General features: G+C 41.4%; 1 protein-coding gene across 1 annotated transcript in view; it reads right to left on the bottom strand.

Moving 5' to 3' along the window:
• Positions 1–9,093: 9,093 nt before the first annotated feature.
• LOC113587790 (alpha-1,6-mannosylglycoprotein 6-beta-N-acetylglucosaminyltransferase B) overlaps positions 9,094–12,500 on the bottom strand; it is a 96,859-nt gene continuing 93,452 nt past the window's right edge. Inside the window, exons 17-18 of the mRNA XM_035524791.2 lie at positions 10,653–10,915; positions 9,094–10,055 (exon numbers count right to left, since the gene is read on the bottom strand). Coding sequence (XP_035380684.1) covers positions 9,857–10,055; positions 10,653–10,915 — 462 coding nt within the window. The 3' untranslated portion in view covers positions 9,094–9,856. The remainder of the gene's footprint in view (positions 10,056–10,652; positions 10,916–12,500) is intronic.

Below are 12,500 nucleotides of genomic sequence, written 5' to 3' on the forward strand. Positions count from 1 at the left end.
TCACCAAGCATCACCGTGGGCAGACTTCCTGCTCTTGCTGTGACTAATCCATTTTACTGAAACCGTGACAAACATTAGCATGTTACGGGTTAATCTAGGCAGAAAACAGGCGAGCAGGAATAGTCCATTATCACTCCCAGAACATGCGACAGCACGATCTAATGTGATAAGGTCCAGGTTTGACACAGACAGAACTCTAAAACCACCAGGTCACTTGGAACAGAAACAGGCAAAGGACATACAAGAAATTGTACAAATTACCTTAAAACACTATTTCCTGTTGTATCATATCTGTTTCAGTGACTGCATCCAAGCTACCTGCAATGACAGAAAATAGTCTTTGTCCATAATGTGCCTGTAGTGGATACAAAAGGATTTGCTTTTTTTTTTCAGTTTTGATTGATTTAAAAAGATTTCCATTTCTCAACTGATCTGTAGCAATCAGGAGTTCCTGAAAATATTTAGTTTCTGGTTAAGGCAAGGGTGCTAGTACACTCTGAGAAACCCCCTACTCTCTGTAGACATGAGTTCCATCCAGGCCTTCCACATTCTCACAATCAATCAGTCATTTGAGTGATCCAGTGCAGAGCTCCCCACATCAACTTCCATTGCATCTATTGGTGTCTCATCTTCAAAGCTTCTCTCTCTTGTCCATTTCTCCAACTGTCTCCGATCTTCAGAACACTTGTTCTCCATCAGGAGGCATGATCAAAGCCTGCTTGCCCTGAACAATAGAAATCCCTGAAGATTCATTCCCTGACAGCAGTCCTGTCTATGGGAATCTTTGCTGAAGCTTTTTTTTTCTATATAATTAGGTTTCTGTGCTATTTTATTTTGCTTATTTTTTAGTATAACAATCGCATTACAAATGAAAAGCCAGTGAATTGCGTACCCCATTCCCTCAGGACATGAACACTTGCTCTATTCATTTTTACATGTACTGACAATATAGAATCAGTTGTTCCTTTAAAATGCAGAAAACCCAAAGAAAAAAAAACACTAGCCATGGCTCAACATTGATACCCATGCCCTTAGACAGGATTGCAGGCAGACTGAATGAAAATGGAAAAAGACAAGCTTCAAATCTCCTAACAAATTATGAGAAAACATATAGCAAGCTATCAGCACTCTGTAAAGGCTGCAAAATATTTTTGCTGACATTATTGCAAAAAAGCCCACAGGCCTCAAGTTCTTTTTTACACTGTTAATACAGTAATGCACCCTGCTGTTACAGCCATCCTTGAGGCTTCTGCAGAATTATGTGAGAATTTTATTAGATTTTATATTGATAAAATTGAAAAGAACACACATCTTACCTCTGGCACATGGTTCTTCTGGCTTACCTGTACTTTCTGATTTTTTGAGTCAGTTTGAGCCAGTAACAATGCTCCTATCTTAGTGATATGGGGTCTACTACCTGCTCCCTGGATGTGTTCCCCAAATAGTTTCCTAGGGGTTGTGATTCAGGCAGTTTGTCCTAGCATTCTTTCTAGAATAAATCGTAGCTTAGCAAATGGTATCGTTCCAACTTGCTTCAAACATGCAGTTGTGGAACCTCTTTTAAAAAGCAAGAACCATTGGTTTTAACCATTTTAGGCCCACCTCTAAGCTACCATTCTTATTGAAAGTTTTGGAGAAGGTTGTCTTCTCTTAGATTTCCTAATTTTTAAGCAAACACAGCATTTTTTAGTCGGATTGAGTTTGTCCTCCTTAGAGTATCTCATGATTTATTACCAGCTGCTGACTCTGCAAAGTTGAGTTTTAATTCTTTTAGACCTGTGCACAGCCTTTGTTATATTTAACCATACTATTTTGTTGGATTGTCTTAAGTGTGGTGTCATGACACCAGATCCCGATGCTGACTACAAGAACAATCAGAGACATTTAATCAGATCTGTTTCTCCAGAATATTGAAAACACCTTTATCTCTTTAATCTTAATGAATTTAAGAAGGTTTCGGACTCACAAGTCTTTGCGAAGTATTGCAGACAGTTTTCTATTAGCATACTGAGCATTTTTTGGCTAGGCCTTTTTGTGTACCGAACCCTGTATTCGTATTCCTGGTGTTTGTCTTTCACCTTTCCATTTTGGATATGTTACCTGGCTTTTTTGCTCATTTGGTTTATGAACTTGGATGGATTTTTCACTACATCTTGGATTGCCCCTTTAGTACGTTGGATTATTCCCCTTTCCCTGTACTATTAAAGTATTCCCTTCTTTTCTCAAATCTGCAAGCATCTGGTTTTGCCCGATCCCTTACATGTGGTGTTGGCATCCAGGGTACTGTACTAAAGTGTTTTGCCTCATACTTAGGAAGCAGAACCTTTTCTGTCATTACAGGTACCTGTTATTCTTCCCCAGCATCTATTACATGTGGAATACCTCAGGGCTCTATCTTAGAACTGTCTTGTTCTCCCTATGCATATTTCTACTTAGGTCTATCTTCCAGAGGTACAAAATATCATATCAAGCCAGGTGAAAGCTTTGCAGCTCATCTCTGATTGTTCAAGAGATTTTTTTTAAATTCCAGATTTATTTCTGCAGGCGTTTTAGTTCTTTTAAAGATCATGCATTTAGTCTGCTGTTTTGTATTGGTTCTTCCTGTTCCATCATTTTATGTTTTTTATTGTTTTTTATTCTGAAGATTTTAAGGTGCTTAAGGTACTTTACTAGTAATTAGTAGGTTGTCAGTTCCATGTTGAGAGAATAGAATAGTAGAGTCTTTGGAAGACATTTGCACAGCAGTTTTGATTAACTGAAAATCAGTTTTTGTAATCTTTCCTAGCCTGCTGGGACCTGTTAGTTTGTCCAGTTAAAAAGTCCAGTTTACAAAAGTCAGCAAAAATATTCTTTGATTCTGTATTAATAACCATAATACAGTCAGTGACACTGAATGCCTAGCAGGTGTGAATGCTTTTGACATAAAAACTGGTGGTCTCTCAGAGCTCCCTATTCTCTTTTGTAATGGCTGCTGATTTTGCCTCCTAGAGTAAGGCACTCAACCTCAAGGTGCTCCTTTGGTGGTGTCCTTTGCAGTGGCAACCTGGTGCCAATGTTAAATAGCAACAAAACACGGTGCGTAACAGGCTGAGGGCATAGCTTGTACCGGCTTTGCAACCTTTGATACAAAATCTTGATACAAAATCTTTGATACAAAATGATACAGAATGGCTCCCACACAGGTTCTGACCTAAAATGGTTTTGGTAACCTTTTGCGCATAATCCGAGCCAAAATGGCTGACAGGGCCCAGTTGCTCTCTCAACCACTGTGGTGCCTTGCTCAAACAGCAGACTTCCCCATGCTGGGCTGGTGGAGCTTCTCCTCCCATCCAGGTCATCTTCTCTCTGGCAGCCAGGTGCAGGGGCCAAAGTCACCAAGAACATCAATTAGCCTTGAATTATGGCCCCATCCCTCACCTCCTTCTCTGCCTCCCTTTCTTTCTTGCTGTCCTCCTTCCATGCTTGATGAGTGATAGAGGCAGGCTCAAGGTTGATACAGATGTCAGTGTCAGAGCTGGATGAATAAAGGGAGAGACTCTCACATTTATCAGCATCACTGGATATCTTCATCACCTACCATCTGGCTGGACCCTGAAACAAAGCTGTAGCTCATGACAAGGTTTACAGTTGCTAAAAGCTAAGTTACGAAAGCTAAGTATTGTAACTTCGGTCATTGTCTGAATCCTTTAGGCTTACAAGCAGCCCGTTGACTGTAAGATAAGAGAGCTTTCAAAATGAACATGCTAATTCACAGTAATTGTAAATTGTTCAGTTCATGTAATGTTCACCTCTTATCATAGAACTTCGATTGCAACTGCTTAAGATGGCTATATCACTAAAACCTTGGTTAAATGTACATGCACAACAAAGGAACCAGCATAGACCATATAAGCGTACAGCTAATTTCAATCATCCTGACATGAAACTGAGTATACAATATGAGGCCTGTCCAAAACACCTAATAAGCCAGGATCCCTTCTAGTAATCAGTATGATTAAATGCCCTGTTTACTGTCAGGCTCAAATTACACTTCCAAGAAGTTTAGTTAAGAAGGTCTCATGTTAAAAAAAAATGTCAGTATTCAATATCAGAGTAACAGACAGCCTTTGTGACTGGGCCTTCTATCTGCTCCCTGTGTGGTGTTTGGCCCTGCCGAAACCAAAAGCTGAGCCGCAACGGACCGCTTGCTTTTGATTAACTCGCTGCTCTGTGGAGGAATCTTGCATCCTGTTTTAACCCCCCCCCAGTTTTACCTCTGACGCCTGGCTCTTTAAGGCACAGCTCTCTGGGGCAGGGGCGTCTTCCTGGTGGACTTACATCTCTACATTTAAGCCTGGGGATGGTGCAGCAGAGCTGGCAGAGATGTGCACTGCCCACTGGGAGCTGCGACGGTTTGCTAACTAGCTAGTAGGCTTTGGGACTGCAAGAGACTCATCATAAGTCCAAAAACACAGATTGCAATTGATTTCCTTTCTTCTCTGAATATATCTCAAGGCCCAGAGAAACATCTCTTTTATTTGCACAGTTTTATGGATCTAGTCAGGCGGCAATGCTAAGCGGCTTCTGGGTCGAAACCGTCGTGTTTTATTAAAAACAACGGCCTTCTCTCCCTCCTTGGAGCAAGCGATCCGTGACGGTCTCTGAAGAGTCGCGGACTGAATGAAGAACTCCTGACATTTGATCCTGCAGCTGACTGTGCACATATAGATACGGCTTACACTTCTGGAAACAATGATACAGCAACAGCTATTCTAAGGATGGCTAAATTAGATTTATTCTGCTGACCTTTGCAGTGGTTCAGCTGTGTAAAACATTAGTATGGATAGAAATCATTTTAGCAAATGGATAACGTGTGTTTCTGGTAGACTTAAACACACACACACACACACACACACACACACACACACACACACACACACACACACACTCATCATTATGGAATTGTCTTATGTCTGAGCAAGGACAGAACAATATGTATAGGTCTGAGGCAACAAACGGTGTGTTTAAAAGATCACCATATTAATTTGTTACTTCCATGTATGTTACTTCCAAGTATATGGACACCCATCCTAATTATTGAGCTAACATCCTAATTATTGAGCTCACATGTTTCAGCCACACCCATTGCTAACACGTGTATCAAGCACAAAACTATGGAATCTCCATAGACAAACACTGGCAGTAAAATGAGTCATGTTGAAGAGCTCAGTGTTATTATTGTGACATTGAAGCATCCAGGAGCAACAATCACCATGAAGAAATCACTCACTAGTTGCAAACCTCTGAGAGCAGCATTATCAAGAACTTTGGCTCAGGACCTTCATGAACTGTGTTTCCAGGGCTGACCAGGTGCACGCGCACCCAATGCCAAGCATCAGCTGGAGTGGCGTAAAGCACATTGCCACTGCACTCTGCAGCAGTTGAAGCATGAATAATGTGTTACTATCTATCAGTCTGATGGACACATCTGGGTTTGGGTTTGGGCTGGCCTGTTAGTCCCAGTGAAGGGTAATGTTAATGCTACATCTTAAAAATTAATTGTAGACAATTATATGCTTCTAACTTGGGCAACAGTTTGGGATAACACCCCATTATCCAAATACTGATATTAATGCTCATGGGATGTTCAAGTATACAATCTTAGAACTGGTGAAGTTGAAGCCAACCTGGTTTCAAATACAGAAACAAACAAAATTATATAAAAACTGTTCTAGAATAGGAAGGGAGGAAGGAATGAAGGAAGATAGGAAGGAAGATAGGTCATTCAAAACGTGTGGAGTACATTTTAAAGGCTATATATGCTCCAGGGCAAGGTAATACAGTGTATAATTAGTTAAAAGCTGAAAAGGCAGCAATTAAGTCCACAAATAGAAACGGCAAACAGACGACGGGGTGTCCCGCAAACAGCAACAGTTCACGAGAGAGTGGAAATTAGACTCTGGGGAGTGAGGGAGGGGATGAGAGAAGAACAGAAATTAAAGAAAGAGAGGAGGGGATGTGTGAGAGAGGAGGCTCGCGGAGGAGTGGGAATGTGTGAGAGACAAAGAGCACATGAGGGGGCGACAGGGAAAATGAGAGATGTGGTTCAGTATCAAGCCTTGTGTTCTGGTTTTGTCTCTGAGAAGTGGACTATAGTCATGCTGGATCTTAAAACAACAAATCTGGCAGCGTATTGTTGCTCTTCTTGTCCTGTTAGCCCCTCCTATCTACCTAATCTGTTTTTATTGTTGTTGATTTTTTTCCTTATCTTCCTGCTACATGGACATAAATCAGTGGCTACAGAAATTGCACTCTGCATCTGTACCTAGAATGCAGCATGACTGGTGTGTATTTCTGAGCAATGGGTACAATAATTAAAACCATAACAGATATACACCGATAATAGCACAGGATATTAAAAATGTTACATCGGTGCAAATCAGATCTATTCATCCCAGACAAACAGGATGTTTCCAGATTAGTTATATCACAAGTAGAGCCTAGATGCATTTCTGCCTAATATTGAGGCTTGTTCTGTGCAGTTATAGATTTTTGCCTTGGGGACTTCAGCACCAGCCCAGAAACGCATGCTTTCCTCGGTGAAGCATATATTAGCAATGCAATCTAGTAATTTCGGTAATTCTTGTATCTGTAATTACTTGACTAACAGACTCACCTAGCCTTTAGGGCTGTTTGCCAGCACTGATACCAGAAACCTCTTAAATGTAACCAGGCCCCGATCTCCATTCATTGGCCACAGACAGTCATGCACTGTTGAATGTAGTGTTGTAGAGTCAGTGGTTTAATTAACAGTCTCAGTCTTGGTCACGGCATCGTGTGGTGGAGTCGGAAATCGTTCTTGAGACCAGCCGAGTGTGATGCTTCCGCGTGAGGTAATTAGGGACAGAACTTTTTTCTATCAATGAAGTATCAACAATTCATTCAAACAGAATAAATCAGTCCTTTCTCTACATGCTTAAATAAAGCTTGACTAGTGGGAAAAACAAGGACCTGCTCTGACTGCTCGCTCAGTAATCAGTCAATGAACAAGTTTTATTTTCAGTAGTGTCAGTTTACATTACCGAAAATCGGGAATTACACACCTCGGTTATGTGAAGCACTGTGAACTTCTTTCTAAAACTTCTCTGAAAAACAAAAATATTGAATGCGAATTCTGCCACATTTCAATAACAGATTGTTTCAACACAAGTGCTCCAACCTCTTCTATATAGAATGTAATTGCACACATTTATAAGCCAATGGGGACTATATAGCAGGGGCCTCCTGTTTGTTCACAGCTGTTTGATCTGATTGTTCCTTTCCATGATATATTAGTTAATGTTCTATTTTTAAAAATATGACTTATATATATATATATATATATATATATATATATATATATATATATATATATATATATATATAAAAATAAAACATTAAATAATATATAGCCTTAATATATAACTTATTATTATAAATTACTCATTAGTAGTTACAACTACATGCACAATGCTTTATAAAGCAGGAGTATATGATTATAAAGAATTATAACAATTGTCTATAATACATGTAATATATAATAGATGATAATAAAGAATAAAGAATGTACAATGAATTACAGATTGATTTGTTTTTTCCCTTTTTCTGTCTTGGTCTTGACTACTAAACGTCTCGGTCTTGACTACTAAACGTCTCGGTCTTCACTACTAAACGTCTCAGTCTTGACTTAGACTCAGCTTTGACTCTGACTCAGCTCTAGATGTCTTGACTACTAAACGTCTCAGTCTTGACTTAGACTCAGCTTTGACTCTGACTCAGCTCTAGATGTCTTGACTACTAAACGTCTCGGTTTTGACTTAGACTCAGCTTTGACTCTGACTCAGCTCTAGATGTCTTGACTAAATCACCAAATGAATGACTGACGTAATAGATGTGATTAGCAACATTTACCACTGGTTGACTCCACCTCACGGCAGAGAGCAGGGCAGCGTGGAGAACGACCAAAAATATCCCATGATCTTATGGCCAAGACAAATCATTCTACTACCTTACTCCGAAACTGGAATACAGTGGGACTTCATGGGCATGCAGACGCGGTTTGAGACTGGGTCATATTTCTTCAGCAATTTCACTGAAAGGCAATGGTTCCTCTGTTCATTCTTTGTCCCCTGCTAAGGTCATTGGCAATGCCATTAGTTCAGACCCCACAGAACACAGAGTGTCACAGTACGTGTCTGTTGTCTCAATTGCTATGCTCTCTCTGCGTGAGGCCATCTATCAGCAGTCTTGAACAGAAAGTTTGCAATTGATCTGCAGCAGTTAGTGTCACCATTAGTAGTTCCTGTGGCAATTTTCGGCCTGAAGGACATTTTACGGCATTACCTCTAGTTCACGAGGAACTTTTGTGCCGGAGGACGTTTTTTGCGTCATATCCGCCTACAGCAGCACTGTGGGTAAGTGGCTACGGCCAAGTCAAGAGGGGCCTTAGCGCAAAAGAGCCCAGCAGAGCAAAGTTATTACCTGTCCGTCCAACCCAACACAGTCTTTAATCTCCCCAAAGGCAGAAAGGTTGCACTGAAAATACACACACACACACACACACACACACACACACACACACATACACACACATACACACACATACACACACACACACACACACACACACACACACACACGTGAGCCTTCAGCTGTGTCGTTGACTCAGGCTGGTGTTCACTCTCAGTGTTTTGGCTTCACAAAATAAGATTCATATGGGAGGATAAGGTCTATTTATCAGCACCTGAGACTCATCCTAGGTGAAAGTATTTGGCTTATGAATTAATAATAGTCATTATAAACCCCTCACAACTCCGTATGTCACTGGAATGACTTCTAAATGTGTGGCTTTGGCTCTATTGCTCTTGACCGCTAGTGCAACTATCAGATCGTTTTCTTTAAACCACATGTGACAGCCCCAACCAATACATTTGTTTTTAATTAAAAAAAGAGAGGAAAGCAATTCAGCGGAGAAGCGTCTCTGACAAGGAGAAAAGTGGCAGTTAAGGTGATGCAGTAGCAAGTGGCAGTAAGACAAAAAACCTCACAGGACGGCGCTAATGAAAAATGTGCAAGGAATGTGTGTGTCTTTGTTTTATTCATTATATAACTTATGTCACAAACCTGTATTCATAAAAATTCAGTTTGCATTCAAACGGTGCTTTGAACATTTCACTCCATTTAAAAAATACTCTTTTTTTGTGCAGGCTGAAGACTGCATCATCCAAAGGTAAGCAGTCCATTGGCTGTCTCTTTGAACAAGGATTGGTTGTAATCTTCTAGTGGAGTTGGACGGAACCCTGCAAAGACAAGGACAGGTTGCCACGTAGCAGTGCTATTGGGTCGCGTTGTCACAAGCTCTCCTCAGACGAGGCTACCATGTCCTCCCCAGTACCCAATCCCCCTCTATGGTCTTGGTTGTTCAACCTCTTACCATGGAGCTACCTCAAATGTGTCATAGTGCTATTTTGGCTGTTTGGGCAAGTTCATCGTTCTGGGCTCTTTGCTGTTTGGTGGTTGACCATTAACCACAGTTATGACAGAAAGCATCTCCTGTAAAATACTGTGCCCAAACAATGGCTCTTGTTTACTGATCACTATATGCAGTGAGCTAGAGTGAGAACTCGGGTAGAAGACAGAAAGGAGAAACTTGGCCAGCAGCCTCAGTTACGTATTTCTTCACTCCTGTAGGTCTAGACCCTGTGTCTCCTCTGCTAGGTGTTAAAGAGCTACATGTCAGTCGTGAACTAAGGAGCTGAGAAGAACTAGGAGGAACCATGCCACTCTGGGCATCTCCAGACTTGGGCAGCTTGTCTGATCGGACCACACCCCTCTGTCATCATAGGCAGTCCCTGCACAATGCCACCTGGCCCCGGCGGAAGTCTCTGCAGGGACAGACGCGTCGGTATTTGGCGCCGAACCCGGCGCAGCTGAAAAGGAGGGCCTCCTTCTGCAGGCCGCACTCACGCTGCGTGACAGAAAACGCCGGAAAGATGTGGTTCATCTCCAGCTCCACCACGTCACACTGGACCTCCAGGCTGGAAGTTGTTAGGACAAAGAGATTAGAGGCACAAAGAGAGGGCAGTGACGGGGAAACAAAGGGTGAGATTAAGCACATGGAAGAAAAAAGAAGTAAAGGAAGGATAGAAGATTGCGGGAAGATTTGGTGGACTGGAATAAAAACCAGATGAAAGGACAGGTTAAGTGGAGAGAGATGGAGGCTAACAAGGGTAAAATATTAAAAGCTGAAGCAAGACACAGACAAAGAAACACAGAGAAAGTGGATAATGGGAAGAAAGAGATGCGCTGCTATTCTCTGCTGACGCTCGCAAGTGAGGTATCTAGACTCGCTATGCTGATAAACTATTCAGTGACACTGCCACTTCTGACATAAAATGTATGTCCCCATACATGATTCTCCTTATGCTTCCTGTAATAGGAGACAGAGGCAAAAGCTGATCCTGCTCCTGCTAACTAGATACAAAATCACATCTGCAACCAAAATTAGCCGGCTGCAATCACCCCATCGGGTATTTATAGTCCCAGCTGCACAACCACAACCCTCTGAGAGGGTTGAAAGTTCAAAGGTCAGTCAAAGGCCAAAGGTTAGGTCAAGGGTCAGTCAAAGGACTCACCTGCCCAGTGCCTCCTTGTTGTTGACGAAGCGGAAGTAGGCAGGCTCGCACACCAGCCCTGAGGTCTGGCAGGCCTCCACGCATGACTGGCCCTCTGCGGACGCTGTGAGCCTCAGGGCGCTCATCGGCGGCCAGTAGGGTGGCGCTGTGGTGTTCCTGGCCCAGCCCAAGAGTGTAGAGTTGGGTAGCAGGGTGAACAGAGCACCAGGCCAAACCCTGGAGGCATTTGCTGGTGGAAACGGAGCCTCTGGACTGCAAAAGTCCTATATGGCAAGAAGCAAGATGAAAGACGAAATTCATGTATCATTTTATGTAGTCATGTAGTCATTTTTTTATGCATGTATGCCAAACATTCTGTCACTGCCAAGCGGAATTTTGAATTCCAATCCTGCAAGTAAATATTTTCTTGGAAAATTGGTAATGACCGCGAATGTGAAAGTAAAAATGTTTGAAAGCATGTGGCAAATTACAACATATACTCCTCAGCACATCAATGATATACAGTCAATGTGAATAATAAAATATAACTTTTAGGTAAAGTTCTTCTTTTAGAGATGATTTCACACCTTCATATCATAACCAGTAAGAACACAGTGCATCCTGACAGGGTAGCTCTCTGCGATGTAGGTCCTGTAACTGCCGCAAACTGAAATAAGGCCTCACACTTTGCACCTTACATATGATAAGACTATAAGATATGATTCATCCAGCAAATCAAATAACTCTAACGCATCAGGAGGTGGGGCTTACTGCCCTAAGACAACACACCCCACAATCATTCACTACAAACAACCAAACTCACACCACTCACCTCTATTAATATTCTAGCAGATCCAACCTCAAATCACTAAAGAACTTGCCCCTAGTAGAAACTAATGCAATATAACATTTTAGTTCTATGACAGCTCATTTTGTAAAAAAAAATATTAATATAAAACCCTGCATTTTTTATCCTATTAACAGTAGCTAAGATTTATATCAAAGGATAAAATCTGAATGTAGATTAGCTCTTCAGTGTTGCATAGTCTGTAATTTGCTCACATTTAGAAATAATGATAAAAGATTAAATTCCCAGACTGCATTCCCCCATCTCCCGCAGGGTAAGACTAATGTGTCGTTTGCTAAGCTTGGACATCATTCTACAGTTCTTTGCCTTCCTCTCAGAATGTACTATGGAAGTTACACACCAGTTGTGGTTCCTTCTCACTTCCTTTCTAAATTATGCAGTGTTTTAGAATGTTCATGACTCATTACAACCTGGAAGTTGTTAAGGAAATGACCCTGTTAACTCAAACAGAGACTGATTAAACAAGACCGTGTCACAAAGGTTATAATCACTCACATAACAAAAATAATTAGCAATTAGCTTTAGGGTGTATTTGTCAAATGTGTGCTTATAGAGTCCCAGGTGAGTACAAATGCCCTTATATATAAAATATAAACAAATAAATAAATATCCTACACCATTTTGAATTGTTTCTTGAGGTTTACTACTAGAACTTCACCATATCCCCCTCTTCACTCTCCACCTACACATCCTCTCCTTTGCCTCTCCAACATGTCTGTGTTTGTTCCTTCATCCTCTATTCACTGATATTGTTGGGGTTGGCTTAACAGCAGGAGAACGGACTGTATTCAGTCACCTACATGGTCTGATTCGGGAGCTGACAGCATTGTGGGAATTTCAGGTGAGATAATTAAACCAATTTAATGCAATGAATAGTGCGGTGTAGGCAGGTGGGTGATGGAGAGTGCATGCAAGTGTCAGCACACTCATGCAATAATGGGTGTATTAACGTTACAAATAACAGGAGAGAACAAGGGAACAGTTAGAAACTGTGTGTGTGT

This window comes from Electrophorus electricus, chromosome 3, assembly GCF_041902795.1.
Source record: "Electrophorus electricus isolate QZ-2024a chromosome 3, ASM4190279v1, whole genome shotgun sequence".
Taxonomy (NCBI): domain Eukaryota; kingdom Metazoa; phylum Chordata; class Actinopteri; order Gymnotiformes; family Gymnotidae; genus Electrophorus; species Electrophorus electricus.